The 15,026-nt window shown below is 45.8% G+C and overlaps 2 protein-coding genes across 3 annotated transcripts; one reads left to right on the forward strand and one right to left on the reverse strand.

Annotated features, from left to right (window-relative positions):
* Positions 1–1,716: 1,716 nt before the first annotated feature.
* On the reverse strand, positions 1,717–6,221 carry CFAP184 (cilia and flagella associated protein 184). Of its 2 annotated transcripts, XR_012656038.1 has the most exons (3): positions 5,324–6,221; positions 3,793–4,674; positions 1,717–1,964 (listed from the first exon to the last, which is right to left on the reverse strand). XR_012656038.1 is itself a non-coding variant. In XM_075066792.1 (2 exons), the coding sequence occupies exons 1-2, from the start codon at positions 6,191–6,193 to the stop codon at positions 4,129–4,131; spliced, it is 1,416 nt and encodes a 471-aa protein (XP_074922893.1). In that variant the 5' UTR covers positions 6,194–6,221; the 3' UTR covers positions 2,887–4,128. The 2 variants fall into 2 exon arrangements, 1 of the variants encoding a protein (XP_074922893.1); XM_075066792.1 differs by lacking the exon at positions 1,717–1,964 and having other exon boundaries at positions 2,887–4,674.
* Positions 6,222–6,630: 409 nt separating this feature from the next.
* Positions 6,631–13,518, forward strand: TADA2B (transcriptional adaptor 2B). Its single transcript, XM_032789788.2, has 2 exons — positions 6,631–6,921; positions 9,921–13,518. The coding sequence occupies exons 1-2, from the start codon at positions 6,652–6,654 to the stop codon at positions 10,911–10,913; spliced, it is 1,263 nt and encodes a 420-aa protein (XP_032645679.1). The 5' UTR covers positions 6,631–6,651; the 3' UTR covers positions 10,914–13,518.
* The last annotated feature ends 1,508 nt before the right edge of the window (positions 13,519–15,026 follow it).

Consider the following 15,026-nt stretch of genomic DNA (forward strand, 5'->3'; position numbering starts at 1 on the left):
TAGTGACGGACATTGGCAGGGGGTGGGAAGGGGCTCTGGGCTGAGGCAGGAGTTAGGGTGTGGGAAGGAGTGTGGGCTCTGCGCTGGGGGTGTGGGTTCCAGGGTGGGGCCAGAAATGAGAGGTTCAGGGGATGGGAGTGGGCTCCAGGCTGGAGCAGGAGGTTGGGGGGCGGTGAGAGCTCCAGCTGGGGGTGCAGGCCCTGGGGTGGGGCAGGGGATGAAGGGTTTGGAGAGCAGGATCAGGGCTGGGGTAGAGGGTTGGGGTGTGGGAGGGGGTCAGTAGTGCACACTCTGGGAAGCACTTACCTCAAGCAGCTCCCAGAAGCAGCGGCATGTCCCCTCTCCGGCTCCAATACGAAGGCACGGCCAGGCGGCTCTGCGTGCTGCCCTCTCCACAGGCACTGCCCCCAAATCTCTCATTGGACATGGTTCCTGGCCAATGGGCTGGGAGCTGCAGAGTCAGCGTTTGCGGGGGTGGGAGGGATGGAGTCAGCGTTCCTGCAGAGGCACCTGGCTGCGCCTCTGCCAGCAACAGCACAGGGGGAGACACTTGTTGGGGAGCTGCCTGAAGTGAGCACCCCCCTAGACCTCAAAATATTTACCGTAGACACTTGTATCCATGTATGGACACATTGCTGACCTCCTGGTTACAGTTTCAAATTCTAATCATTTTCCTCTGGAAGACCGGCTTTGGAATACCAGAGTGGTAACTGTTTGTTCTCACAACATTGGGAATTTTTCCTCATTATGTCCCAAGGAAGTTGCATAAGATTAAGTGAATGTTTGTTTTTAACAGCTGCAGATTGCATTTGCTCCCTACATTCTTCCCCTATCTCACTCAAACCTCCACACTGAGCAGCTTCTTTTCCGTGCCTACTAGCCTCTCCTCCCCCAGGCCATATGTACCTGAAAGTGAAAGGAATGTTAGCCCTTGCTCCTTAAGTCTTAAAAGAAAATGGCTTATGTGACACTTCCTTTTACTTGAGGCTTAAGATCAAAGGAACAAAGTGTAAGAAGACTGGCCACTGTCAGAGGACAGGATACTGGGCTTGATGGACCTTTGGTCTGACCCAGTATAGCCATTTTTATGGTCTTATGACTAAAGGAAATCCAACTACATTGGTAGGGCTTTGGAACATACACCAAAAATTAGGAATAATAGATACTATTCCTCCGGAGTAGTTAAGTACAACAGAAGATGGTGTTTATGAAGCTTGTTCTATGATGAGAGAGAACTATAACTCGATCATCATGCTGAGGCTCAAGTAGATAGAGTGTAATTCTGTTACAGGGAGCCTATTACTCATATGACATTATCTTTACCAAAACAATTGAGTAGGAAACAAAATAGATGCTCTACTGCACAACAGGACATCTTTAACTTAAAATTTTAGCTGGAGAAGAGCTTAACTATTTGCCTGAGTAACTGGGCTTAACCTGAAGGAAACAGGGTTTTGTAAATAATTTCCCTTTTTCACTTAAGATGTTGACCACTATATTTATTGGTATACGTCTCTGTGTGCTGGCTAGTGTCTAGAAGACATTAAATTGGGTAGTGGTGTTTTGCCCCAATTAATCAACCTACTTTGTAGTCTCTCATCACTACTGGAGATTTACTAGAACACCAGAAACCAACAGATGTAAGAATGGGGTATTTAGTACAGTTGAATTGTTTTATGACTTTTTTAACCATTTTGTGCCCCCCCCCCAAAAAAAAACAAAAAAATCAAAGCAAACTAATTAGAGAAGATGAAAAACATATACTGTGGCATCTAATCTTTTCCAAGCCTGTGCGGGATTGTTTTCAGAGACTCATCTCTCCAGCTATTATGCTCTCAGTAATAAAATGGTCAGCTTTCCATTATGATCCCAATTCCTCCCTCCCAACCGAGAATTTTTTAGGTGTGGTATCAATTCTTTTTCCCAATGTTGAGGTTATTCAGAAAAGCTACTTCAGAGCTCACCTAGAAAAAAATAGTTGTAAACGTTTTTAGAAACTTAATGCTTTTTAATCTACTCTTTTATATATCTTAGCTAAAAAACCTCAGAATAAGTTTGTTTGCTGATTCTAGCCCAGATCTAGTGCACTGGACTGTTACTGAGAAGGCAAGAATATTTGTTGTTCATTTTGGAATTAGAACCTCATGATGCTGTCATTTCTCAGATGTATGTTGAACATGTGCAGACCTTGAGACTGATGTGTCTAATGGTGCTTATTGCATCAAGTTGTGCAGTTTAGGATCTGTACTAAGGCCACAGATGAACAAGCATGACTTATTGGGGTTAGGAGAAAGTTAGATTTCCCTGTAAAGTATGTTTAAGGCAGAGATGGGCAAACTATGGCCCATGGGACCTTCCTGCCTAGCCCCATAGCTCCCAGCCTGGGAGGCTAGCCCCTGGCCCCTCCCCTGCAGCCTCAGCTCACTGTGCCACTGGTGCAATGCTCTGGGTAGCGGGGCTGTGAGCTCTTGCCAGGCAGCGCAGCTGCAGAGCCGGGGCCATACCCAGTGCTCTGTGCTGCATGGTGGTGTGGCTGGCTCCAGACAGGTGGCATGGCTGCCTGTCCTGGTACTCTGGGTGGCGTGGCTGTAGCACTGCCAGCCACTGATGCTCCAGGCAGCGTGGTAAGGGGGCAGGGTTGGATAGAGGGCAGGGGAGTTTGGGGTAGCCAGAGGATGGGGGAAGAGGTCCTGGGGGGGGGCAGTCAGGAAGGAGAGGAGGGTTGGATGGGGCAGCAGGGGGCCGAGAGGGGTAGGGGTTCCAGGAGTGGTCAGGGAGAAGGGGTGGTTGCATGGGGAAGGGGTCCCCGAGGGGCTGACAAGGGAACGGGGGGGTTGGATGGGGCAGGAGTCCTGGGGGAGGGGCGGCCGGAGGCAAGAAGCAGAGGGGATCGAATAGGTTGAGGGGGCTTGGCCATGCCTGGCTGTTTGGGGAGGCACAGCCTCCCCTAATCAGCCCTCCATACAATTTTGGAAACCTGATGTGGCCCTCAGGCCAAAAAGTTTGCCCACCCCCTGATCTAAGGTGTCTATTGTCTTAGTATGTAAATGCCAGCGTTAAAACTACTGCTTGTCATCTTGCTAAGTACTGAAATTATAATCCCCTGCCACTGTTCTGACCCACATCATTTCACTGCCGTAGAGACATTTCTTCTAGCTTTAGAATGCAGAAAAAGGTCAGTCACTACTCTAGCCACTCATTACTTACTAGACCAGTGCATGCTACGAGTGGGCTGAGAGAGCCCTCTCCAGCTCTGCCCTCTGCAAGCATTCTTCATCCACCAGTGGCCAATAAGTTAACTCCCTTACAGGGATGATCTAAGGATTCATTAGCATCCATAGTTCTGCAGCTCTTTCATTCTGTGAACATCTTCATAAGAGAACTTTTCATGGATCTCCCTTTCAACTCTCTGCTGCTTGGCTGTCAAAATGTTTAATTCTGTGGATCAATAGGGAAAACGCTGCAGATCACTGGTGCTTCACCAACTGTAGCTTGAGGATAATTAGTTTAGTTAACACCTGTACAGTGTATTCTGCATATAAATACAAGACAATTGTTATGTATAATACTAAAACAAGCTGATAAATTGTATTCTTTACAATATATATATATCACTTTAATTTTTGTAAAACTCTCTGAAGATATAATCCTCAAAACATGTCTGACACACAGATAGGTAAGTATACCTACTTTAGAGCTGTGGGGCACAGACTGCCAAGGCCACGCAGTGAGTTAGTGGCAGAACCAGGACTGGAATCTGAGGGTATTTGACTTGCAGTTTTTTGCTTACACCAGAGGGTGATGCTGCTAGCGATTAGAATAGTGCCTGTGTGTGTGTGTTTTAAATGCATACTTAAAATATCAATATGATAGAGTAATTAGCCACATATGCTTGGTTTCTTCATGAGCCATTGGAAAAGGCAGAACTTCAGGGCAGTCTCCTGATAGAATGTATAACATTAAAACTTTGGAAACAAAGTTTTCATTAGATGTGAAATTGAGACTATTTCACCCTTTTACTGTATTCAAAGCCTGTACATGAAAAACAATTTCAGAGACAAATAAACCAATTTAAGTGCTCAATTTTTGTTTTTCTGTCTTTTAACCTCACTTTCTTCTTCAAAATCCTCATTCTGGTAGAAAGGATTTTGCTTCCTTGATTTTTTTCTTTACAGCTTTGCACGTAAGGGAGAGTCCAGCATGGTGACGTTTCAGCATCTCCAGCCGCTGACTTAGCACTTCAGCAGCATCCACCTTGTTCTCAAAGTCCCGCAGCAGTGCCTCACTTCCAAGAAGCCCACACTTCTGTCGCAATTTCAAGTTGTGTACCCGTAAACTATCCCTAGCCTGTTTGGTTTTGGTCAGAATCTCTCTTTTCTGTGCCACCGATGCCTCAGTCTCCATCAGCTGGGCCCTCTGGTCTTGATTCTGAGCTTCCACAAACTGCAGTTTTTCTTTAAGCTGGGCCAGAACTTGCACTGTATTAGTGATCTTCTTCCGGAGCTTCAGAAGCTCTTCATTGCGCTCCTCAATTTTCTCATTGTAGGTCTGGTTCTCTATCTTCAGCTGCTCAAAGTCTATCAGGTGCAGTCCTTCTGCCAGTTCCTCTTGAGCTTTCAGGCTTGCTTCAAGCTTTTCAATCTTATGCTGCAGCTTGATGTTTTCCAGGCGGACCTAGAATGGTAAAAAAGAGAAACCAGGAAAGATTTATAATCCACCTCTCTATCAGGATAAGTCTAAGTATAAATGGCAATCTATGAAGCATCCTCCACTGATTTTTAGCAGGTGCCAGGTACCTACTAGGATTTTCAAAAAAGTAGCTCCTTCATTTGTAGGTGCCTAACTGCTTTTACAAATCTGGCCTAAAGTTGAAGATATCTACATTAAAGGGAGAGAGACACTAATGTGATGCTAGCTGTGGCCCCACATCCCATAGGTTTCACGGATGCTGCTCTGGAAGCACAAGTACTATGTTAGGGGTGGCCTCACCCAGGGCCAGCTTCAGGTTTTTTGCCGCCTCAAGCAAAAGCTAAAAAAGAGGGGGGAGGGGGCGGGAGTGCCGCCGGCAAAGCAAAAAAACCCCAAAAATGGAGTGCCACCCCTTGAAAAGTGCTGCCCCAAAAAGGCCAGACTGCCGCCCCTTGAAAAGTGCCGCCTCAAGCACATGCTTGGACAACTTAGGGTGACCAGACAGTAAGCGTGAAAAATCGGGACAGGGTGTTGGGGTAACAGGAGTCTATATAAGAAGACCCCAAAATCAGGCCTGTCCCTATAAAATCAAGCCATCTAGGAGCGCTGGTGCCTAGAGCGGCCCTGGCATCACCTCACTCATCTCGTTCTCTTTACGCTGCTCCTTGGCTTGGATGTGCTCCACCTCCTTAACGGCAGCTTCCTTCCCCCCCAGCTGGCGCCCCATGGCGAAGAGGGTCACTTCCTTCTTGCAGGCCTGGAAGGCGAGCCAGTCGGCGTTCACCCGGTCCAGCTTTTCCGTGCAGCGCTGCTCCAGGGCGTCTATCTGGAGCTGGTACCAGGCCCGCTGCTGGGCCAGCTGCCCCCTCAGCTCCTCCAGCATGGCGAGGTAGCGAGCGTAGCGCTGCTCCTTGTCGGAGACCAGCTCCTCCAGCTCCGCGCGGGGCGGCTCCTCGCCCTTCTTGCGGAACAGCTCGTACATCTTGAACTGCAGGTGCCAGTTGTACCGGCGCGTGCGCTCGCGCTCGGCCAGCAGGAGCCGGTACTGCTCGGTCAGCTCCGCGCGCTGCCGCTGCTCCGCCGCCTCCTCCCCCGCGTCCTCCGCCTCCTCCTCCTCCAGGGGGCTGCCCAGCTCCAGCAGGGGCAAGCTGGGCCGCCTCTCCCCCCAGCTCGCCCGGGGGCTTAGCACTTCCCCCACCTGCAGCGGGGGCGGCTCCTCGGCCTCGCCCTCCGTGAAGCTGGCGCTGGTGGGCGCCTCTGGGGCGGCTCCCGCCTCTGCCTCGGGGATTCCCTCAGCGGCCGGGGAAGGAGGCTCCGTGCCCGCGCTGTGTTCCGGCTCTGCCTCCCGCTCCTCCGCGGCAGCCTCTTCCCCCGCCGGCTCCTCAGGGGGACTATCGCCCCCGGCCTCCTCTGCGGCCGCCTGCTCCTCCGCGACGGGCCCCGGGGCCGCTGCCTCCACAGGGGACTCCCCGGGGTGACCCGGGACCTCGGCCTCCCCCTCCATCCCCTCAGCTGGCCCCTCTACCGGCTGGTCCACGGCTCGATTCGGGCGCGTTGGTCTCAGCCCCACTCGCTTCGTTGTTTACCCGTCTTCTCCGTTGCCAAGACAACAAGGCTGCACTCGATCAGCCAATGGGAAGAGCAGCCTCCTCCTGCGGAGACACTGTGCCGACGCCCCAAACTGTTGGTCGACCACTCAGTGAACGGGCTGCCTAGGGTCTTTTACCTGATTGGTTGTAATGGAGGCGGACGGAACCATATGCTCAAATTCTATTGGTGTTTGGGTTTTCGCCACGCCTCGTCTCCCTCATCCTATTGGTTCAATTACGAGGGGCGTGTCAGACTGTTTGGCTCTATTGGGCTCCCACTACGGGTCCCCGCCCCTTGGGCGCGCTGCCATTGGCCGTCCCTGGGTGTGGGCGGTGCCGCGCGTGCGCAGTGTGGCGCGGCGGGCGGGGTAAGATGGCGGAACTGGGGAAGAAGTACTGCGTGTACTGCTTGGCTGAGGTGAGCTCGCTCCGTTTCCGTTGCACCGAGTGCGCCGACATCGAGCTCTGCCCAGACTGCTTTTCGGCCGGCGCCGAGATCGGGCCGCACCGCCGATGGCACGGCTACCAGCTGGTGGACGGCGGCCGCTTCACCCTCTGGGGGGCCGAGGCCGAGGGCGGCTGGAGCAGCCGGGAGGAGCAGCTACTGCTGGACGCGATCGAGCAGTTCGGCTTCGGCAACTGGGTAAGCGAGGAGCCGCCGGGCAGCGCAGGGGGGCGCGGAGCTCAGAGCCCCTCTCCCCGCCCGGCCTGCATTGCGCTGGCCTGTCAAGCCGTGGGCTTGTCAGGGAGCCGGTCTCTGAGTCGGTGCGTCGGGACCTGGTTCCGCTCCTCAGAGGGGCTCCTCTGGTTGTGATGTGCCGTTTCTATCGTCCCCCGCTCCGCAAAGCGGGCCCACAGCTCCTCAGGAGGTTGATCCGCGCCCAATTCCCCGCTGCTCTTCTGCCCATCCATCTCCTGTACAGCGTGTCAGCTGTACGGAGTCTAGGTGCTGGCTGACAGGCAGCCAGCCAGCCCCCCTCCCCAGCTGCTCCTTTCCGCTCAGCCGCGCTCCGTGGTCTGGGTAAAAGTCACAAATCTTGAAAATATAAACTCTGTTCTCTTGTTGCTCGTGATACCTGCAATCACTGAAACTTGAACACTTTCCACACCATCAGACTTGCTAGTACTGTTTCTGTTGCTGCTGGACAAACTCTGTGTGGTGTATGTAGTCAGTCACTTTCTGGGTCTCATGCATAGATGTTGAATTGAGTGTCCGGCTAGTGATGGCTCATAAAACAACTTTGTGGTCATGACCAGACTAGCAGTCTTGGTCCAACTTAAGGTTTCCACTTAAGGGAGTGTCAGAGGGAATATTGAATTTGTGGTTATTGCATCTGTGAAAAAAACCTGAACAAAATGATGCTGAGCTGCAGGAGCCAAAATGGTAACATGGAGGTGGCAACTTCTTCCTTCTTCTCAAGAATATAACATTGAAATGTAACAACACTTTTGAAGTTAGCATTACCTGTTGATCATGTTAACACAAACATCTGTTTATTTTAGGATAGTATGCAGGATATGAATAACATCATTTTTGAAATATTCTTGTGCCCTGTGGCATTGTATATAGTACTTGAGATACAAACCCTGAGGTGAGTGTCTAAAGTCAAAGGCTCTATTAAATAGCTACATTAAGAGTACTTTCTTAATAAAAAGCTTTTGTGAAACCTTGGGGCTTTATTTTTGTTTTTAATCTAAAACTGACCCATCAGCAACATGGCTTTCAGAAAGGGTCAGTCAAGTTTTATGTCTGACAGCCTGCCTTTTTTTCCCCCATACCTGTTTCATAGTCCATAGATTTGTGTGAGTGTAGAAATAGTAACCAAAGAATCCCACAGATTGCACAATAACTTAATATGTGCAGGGGGGATTCTAGTAAAGGAAGTGCTTCCCCCAAAGACTTACAACAGAATCTGTCATCTAAAAAAGAACAGTACAGATTTCCCTCTTTACACAACCCCCCATCCCAGTTTCATTGCAAATTTGACTCTGTTTACTCCTTTGTTCCCTATTCTCATCAAACCTATATTCATTGTGTTTGTTTTTCACTCCATTATGTCACAACTGTCAGGTCTCACACACTCATCCTTTTTAATCTACACTAACAAAATTTTCTCTGTTTTGGTACAATATAGGAAGCTGACTCAGTCACATATGTGTTGATAATTGCTTGAAACAGGGCTTTTCTTCAGAAAGACAGCAAGATACTTCAACTCATCCAAGCTCGTACTGTTTAGTGCCCTACTCCACATCCCTTTTTTTTTTTTTTTCATAAATACGAGGGCAAGTCTTGTTTTGTTTGTTTTTTTGTTTTTTGAAATTCTTACTGCTTAATAAAACCTAATCTCATTAAATAAGTTCTTATTTTGATGGCTGTGGCTTTTTGTTACCTAACAGACTACTCTTGCAGAGACCTGCAAGCACTAATGTTTCTCACCTGTGTACTGTGTATTATTTTAAAAAAAGAAAAGGGATTGGGGGGGGGGATAGGATCCAAATATTGAACTTCCACTTCCAAATGACCAAAATTAGATATAAAGGCATCAGTTTTGACTACGTGGCTAAAGCTGCATTAAGAATTACACTTAAAGAACTAAATATCTCCATTTCATGGTATAATTATTGAATTCAATAATCATTAAAATGTTGGCACAATAAGTATTCATAGAACTGAATTTTGTATCTAAAATTGCTACCAACTTCTGCAGGACAAAACACTTCTTAAAATTTTGTTTAGAGTTTTCCCTCTTCTTAAATTGGGGGTCCTCATCTTCCTCCATGTTTCTCTAGTTAAATAACCACATACACACGTGACTAGGGTACTAGACGTAGGCCTCTCATTTGGTTAAATGTACCCAGTTTCAGTGTTGTAATCTTTTCCCCCTTCTGTAAAATGTTGAAGTGAAGAGTGTATGAAGCTGTTGGGAGGGAGGACCTGAGTCATGGAAACAACTTTCATGAGTTGAATGATTGCCACTTATTTTTCCTACACTGTGTGCCAAGCAAGCTGTTGAATAGAGAGGATCAAACAATCCTATTCTATATTCTGCAAAGAAATGTGTTAACGTTTGTTCCCCAGAGAATTTTGACATATGATTCAACCAGTGAAATTACTCTACTTTTTGCTAGATTTCAGGGACGCTACAATACTGTCACGGTGCACTTGATATTGAGACGTGCAAGGCCTATATTTGGCAGTGGCCCTGAGGATGTCACTTGCAGATGGTACTCATGTAGATCCTGGTGGTGTCTTGGGATTCACTGAGAAACTGATGTAGCTTGCTATGTTAATACGTTACCAGCTTCATGGAATACTATTAGTAGCATCTGTCTTAGAGCTTAGTCACTGCGGTGCTGTTGGCATCTGTATACCTTCCAGAAATCTAGCTAGATTGAGGAAACATCTTGATGGAATAAAGAGATATTATAGGTGGGGTGGACTTTATACTGAACCAGAAGACAATGATGTGAACAGATAGTAGAATGGTTAACCTAAATATTACTAGAAAAACAAAGATATTTCAGGTTGATTGGGGGGGGGGGGGGGAGAACATGAGAGGTTGTCCCTAATAATCGGCTGTATTTTTAGAACTGAGCTAATAAGGAAATTAGTGATGGTTTTCCTTAACTTTCTCCTTTTAGGAGGATATGGCTGCTCATGTTGGAGCATCCCGAACTCCCCAGGAAGTGATGGAACACTATGTAAGCATGTATATCCATGGCAACCTTGGAAAAGCCTGCATCCCTGACAGTATACCTAACAGAGTGACAGATCATACTTGTCCCAGTGGTGGCCCACTTTCTCCTAGCCTGACCACACCCCTCCCTCCTTTGGACATATCAGTGGCGGAACAGCAGCAGTTGGGATATATGCCACTTCGAGATGACTATGAGATTGAGTATGACCAAGATGCGGAGACTCTGATCAGTGGCCTTTCAGTGAATTATGATGATGATGATGTGGAAATAGAATTAAAAAGAGCCCACGTTGATATGTATGTAAGAAAACTTAAGGAGAGGCAACGGAGGAAAAACATTGCACGAGATTATAATCTGGTACCTGCCTTTCTTGGGAAGGATAAAAAGGAGAAGGAAAAAGCTCCAAAACGGAAGATCACAAAAGAAGAAAAGGAGTTGAGGCTAAAACTGAGGCCTCTCTATCAATTCATGTCTTGTAAGGAGTTTGAAGACTTCTTTGAAAACATGCACAAAGAGAGGGTACTTCGAGCAAAGATTCGAGAACTGCAGCGGTATCGTCGAAATGGAATCACCAAAATGGAAGAGTCAGCAGAATATGAGGCAGCTAGACACAAACGGGAGAAGAGGAAGGAGAATAAAAATATAGCCAATTCCAAGAGAGGAAAGGAAGATGGTAAGGATGGGGAATTTGCTGCAATTGAAAATCTGCCTGGCTTTGAGCTCCTATCAGACAGAGAAAAGGTGCTCTGTAGCTCTCTAAATCTGAGTCCGGCACGTTATGTGACTGTGAAAACTATAATTATTAAAGACCATCTCCAAAAAAGACAGGGTATTCCCTCAAAAAGTCGCCTTCCCAGTTATTTGGACAAGGTACTAAAGAAAAGGATTTTAAACTTCCTAACAGAAAGTGGTTGGATATCTAGGGATGCTTCATGAAACTCATCTGATTTGAAAGCTGAGTCAATGTGAACAAATGGCTCATCGTGGGCCAAATGACTCTGTTACTTTCTCTCCCTCCCCAAAGATAGGATTTTTTCCTGTAAAACATGAGTATTTACAATCCTCTGTCCAAAAGGATGCTCTCACATTGGATCATGGAAAATACCAAACTGTAATTACTTGTGTGATCATAAGGTTAAGTACTTTAAGATAAAGGATTTGCCGTGAAATATTCATTGCAGAATGAGATGGATCAGATTTCATCTCTTTTGGAATATTATTGGAATGGATATGTTCTTATTTTGATTTATTCAAATCCAGTAGCCCAAGGCTAGTTGTTACACACTCTGCTGTTGGACAGAAGGGTTATTAGTGCAACACATGCTTGTTTTGGGGTGGGAGATGGAAGCATTCATTTGGTGGAGCCTGTCTTGTATCTCTCTCTCTCTTCATGGTGCTGGTAGCCAAATTAAACTTACAAAAATTCTGAGCTTTGAAGTACAGAACACTTGAAGTGAGCATTTTTGTGAATAGTGCTTAGCTTCCAGCACTCTTTACTCAGTAACAAGGACCTGTATTGTGGTAGAGTGATGTGAGAACATATAGAAAATGCAAGAGGAGGTGAGTCAACAGGATGAGACAGGGACATGGAATATGGTGGTTAAGTTGCTTCCAGTCACTTCCCTCATGGAGCAGATTCTTAAAAACTTATTTTCACACTGAATTGCCTCTTAGGCAGATTACTCCAGGGTCTGTGCTGGCATAGACCCTGTAAGAAACTTCTGTTGCAGACAGATAATTCAGTAGCAACAAAGTTCCCTGCCCCTAGTCTGGGCCTGGGGGCTTAAATGGTCCAGCGAAATGTAATGTTCTTCTGATTCTGGTCAGTTGTTAATGTACATTTTCATCTAATACTGATGTACAAACCACTGACATAAAAACATGGGAGCTACTTCAGACTTGCAGCTAAAGTCCCCTGCTCATTTAAAAAATATATGAAACTAAATCAAGCCATTACATGTTGCTTATTGCACATATTTTGCTTAAAATACGTTTTGTGACAAATTCATTGCAAATGGCAGCAAAAATCTTAATTTGCTTCTTGGTCTAATTCAGTACAAATAATGTGATATTCTACTGAAAATGTGACATACCAACCTCGTAGGTAGCTTTTGGGGGGGAAAGGTGTGGGGGGTGGTTGGTTTGGTGGGTTTTTTTTTTTTTTAAATTATTGTTAAAGGGCTACAGTCCAAGTTTGGTGCTTGCAACTAGCACAAGTTTCTCTAACTCGAGCATACAAAAAGAAGTATTTGATCCATAAAATGTTAATCCTATATATCAAGATTTTTAATTGAAGCAGGGAGAGAATCTGAAGAACTAAAGCAGAATTTTTATGGTTACAAGTACCTTACCTGAATGTATCAAATAAAAAAAAAAATTGGTTATAGTTGATATTCTTGTAAAATGCAGGGAACTGTGTGCTATGTAGGGTTTTCTGGGTTTTATGTTTAATTCCTTGATCCCTGTGTTCGTGCTGGCTTTCCTTCCTTAGTGCCCCTGTTTGGAAAGGTCTCTAACAGTAAGCTAACTTGATACGTTTGGAATGCAGGCACTCTGAAAACTGGGATTTGAAGATTTATTTATGATAACTAGAAAAAAAAATTGAGCATTCAGAATGTCTCAACACTTGTTTTGATATTTCATGCAATGGACAGAGAAGTAATCACCAAACCATGTAATATTCTTTCAAGCTGCAGAGTGAATTCTGAGTGTTCTTAATTGTCAGTGTATCCAGCATTACCAAAACAGTGTTAACAGTGAGTCCTACAAAGAAAAAAATATTGGTACAAAAGCCAGCATTTCCAGGGGAATCTATGGTGCCTTTTTCTTTGGAGCTTGGTATTTTAAGTCTCTTCAGAAAGGCAAGGACTGCGTCCCCAGCTGTGTAATGCTTTGTCATAACTGTAAATGGCTTGTTGTAAAATACTTAAGACAGAACTGTCAGTCCCACTTTTTTGTTTGCAGTATGTGACTGCAGTGTGCTCAACAGCTATGAGAACCACCTCCACTTGCTGTGTGTATCCTTTTGTGCATGCACAAGTTCAGATACTACGAACTGTGATAAGTTTCCATGCCCTACTTACATGGAAAGGAGAAAGAGATGTTCTCAAGCTGTCTGTTTTCAAGCATGGTACTGGATTAGATGGTTGGTTCTTCTTTTCAATTTGTAAACTCTTCTTATCTGGGTGCCATACCATCACCATACATTCAGTATTCTGGAAACTCAGCTGCATAAGTAACTTTTTCATTTAGTAGGTTTTTTAAATCTACATCACTTTTATACTTCTAAGGTGCTCTGGCACAACTCTTAGTGGGTTTAATTGAAGCAATATTCTGAAGCCCATCTGATGGATAACTAAAAGAATCAGACTTCTAGGCACTCATATGATTAACTAAACATTGTATAAATCAGTTCTTCTGCATTTAAACTTTTTGTAGTTTCTGAATTCCTCAGCCCTTCCAAAAATGTTCCTTTGGTGCTAGACATAACTTATTGAAGATCTGAATGAATGTAAAATAAAGTATTTTTAATGTATGGAAATCATGGATATCAGTACTTTATTTCAATCCTGGAAGCAGATTCAATGATGCAAGAGTGTTTATTAGCTTTGAATGCTAATCTGTTGGAAAGGGCTTCCCTGGAAGTAAGGTCTCATTGTCAACTATCCTTTTATTTAAAGATGTCTTGGGCTAGAGCAGGGGTGGCCAACCTGTGGCTCCGGAGGCACATGCAGCTCTTCAGAAGTTATGCAGCTCCTTGACTCTGGGGATGGAGCTACAGGTGCCGCTTTCCAATGTGCTGAGGGGTGCTCACTGCTCAACCCCTGGCTCTGCCACAGGCCCTCTCCCACTCTGTCCCTTCCTGCTCCCTCCCTTGCAGTTCCCTCGCTCCTTCCCCCCACTCCTGAGCTAATCAGGAGGGAGGGAGAGGGAGGCACTGATCAGTGGAGCTGCCAGTGGGTGGGAGGTCCTGGGAGCAGGGTGGGGGAGCTGATTTTTGGGGGGGAGGAACACTGCTGATGTATTACTGTGGCTCTTTGGCAATGTACACTGGTAAATTCTGACTCCTTCTCAGGCTGGCCACGCCTGTGCTAGATACTGTTCTTCATCATTTTCATATGGAATTGATCTCTTAGCCTAAGCTTGCCTTCGGTTACGAGGGAACTCTTTACATGTGCCATGCAGTTATCCTAATCCAGTAACTGACTGAAACTGTACTGCTTTTCTGGGGCAGAGGGTAATATTTCATAAAAGCTCTCCAAACCATACCAGTGTGTATACATATATATCCTTTCTTGTGCTGAATTAATCCTAACTTGCATGTTGCTAATTCATGAGGAACTGCTTTTAAACATAATATGCTATTTTTGACTTTCAGTGGATGCTTCAAATAGCAATATAGCTCATCTGTCCTAAGAGTTGAAATGAGCTTAAACTGTGACAGCTGAGCTTGTGTTTGGAGTACTGACCCTGTACTACAAGCAGAGCTACCCTCTACTTTAAGTAGGCTACTATATTCTAGCCCTAACACTATACATCTATTGTGATCAACCAAGCTCCAATGAGGCCTTACCCAACCAGCTCTTTTTGTAACTATGAAACATTCACCCTCCCTTTTACTAATGTGTACTAATCAATTTTGATTTTAGCACTTTTTGCTGCTGGAGGGCTTGTACCAGTATGCTGGAATTAGGGAAACCCTCCCCAGTATTCTGTAACTGTTCAAGGTGCTAGAATGGTTCTAGTGGACTTACATGAATCAGGGTGCAGGAACGGCCTTGGGCTTCAGTTAAACCAAAGCACTTTACCATTTTTCTTCTGGTGTAGCAGTAGTGTGTGCCCCTCAATCTCTTTATTAAAAAAGTTCTTGCAAGATGCTTTTGCATGTACCCCAATTACTCTTAAACTATGGTAACGTAATACTGCAAAGAAGGAAGATAGCAGCTTCCTGTTAAGTGTATTCAGGTCAGTAGGCTTTAAATCACAGTGCATTCATTTGAAGTGCTCTGGTGTAGCTGTGCTATACCCACACCATGTGCTGCAGTCATG

Source organism: Chelonoidis abingdonii, chromosome 5, assembly GCF_003597395.2.
Source record: "Chelonoidis abingdonii isolate Lonesome George chromosome 5, CheloAbing_2.0, whole genome shotgun sequence".
In the NCBI taxonomy this organism is placed as follows: Eukaryota; Metazoa; Chordata; order Testudines; family Testudinidae; genus Chelonoidis; species Chelonoidis abingdonii.

Coding starts and splice junctions, on each gene's coding strand:
- TADA2B (XM_032789788.2), top strand. CDS start 6,652: ATGGCGGAACTGGGGAAGAAGTACTGCGTGTACTGCTTGGCTGAGGTG. Junction 6,922..9,920: donor AGTTCGGCTTCGGCAACTGG/GTAAGCGAGGAG, acceptor TTCTCCTTTTAG/GAGGATATGGCTGCTCATGT.
- CFAP184 (XM_075066792.1), bottom strand. CDS start 6,193: ATGGAGGGGGAGGCCGAGGTCCCGGGTCACCCCGGGGAGTCCCCTGTG. Junction 4,675..5,323: donor AAGAGAACGAGATGAGTGAG/GTGATGCCAGGG, acceptor TTACCATTCTAG/GTCCGCCTGGAAAACATCAA.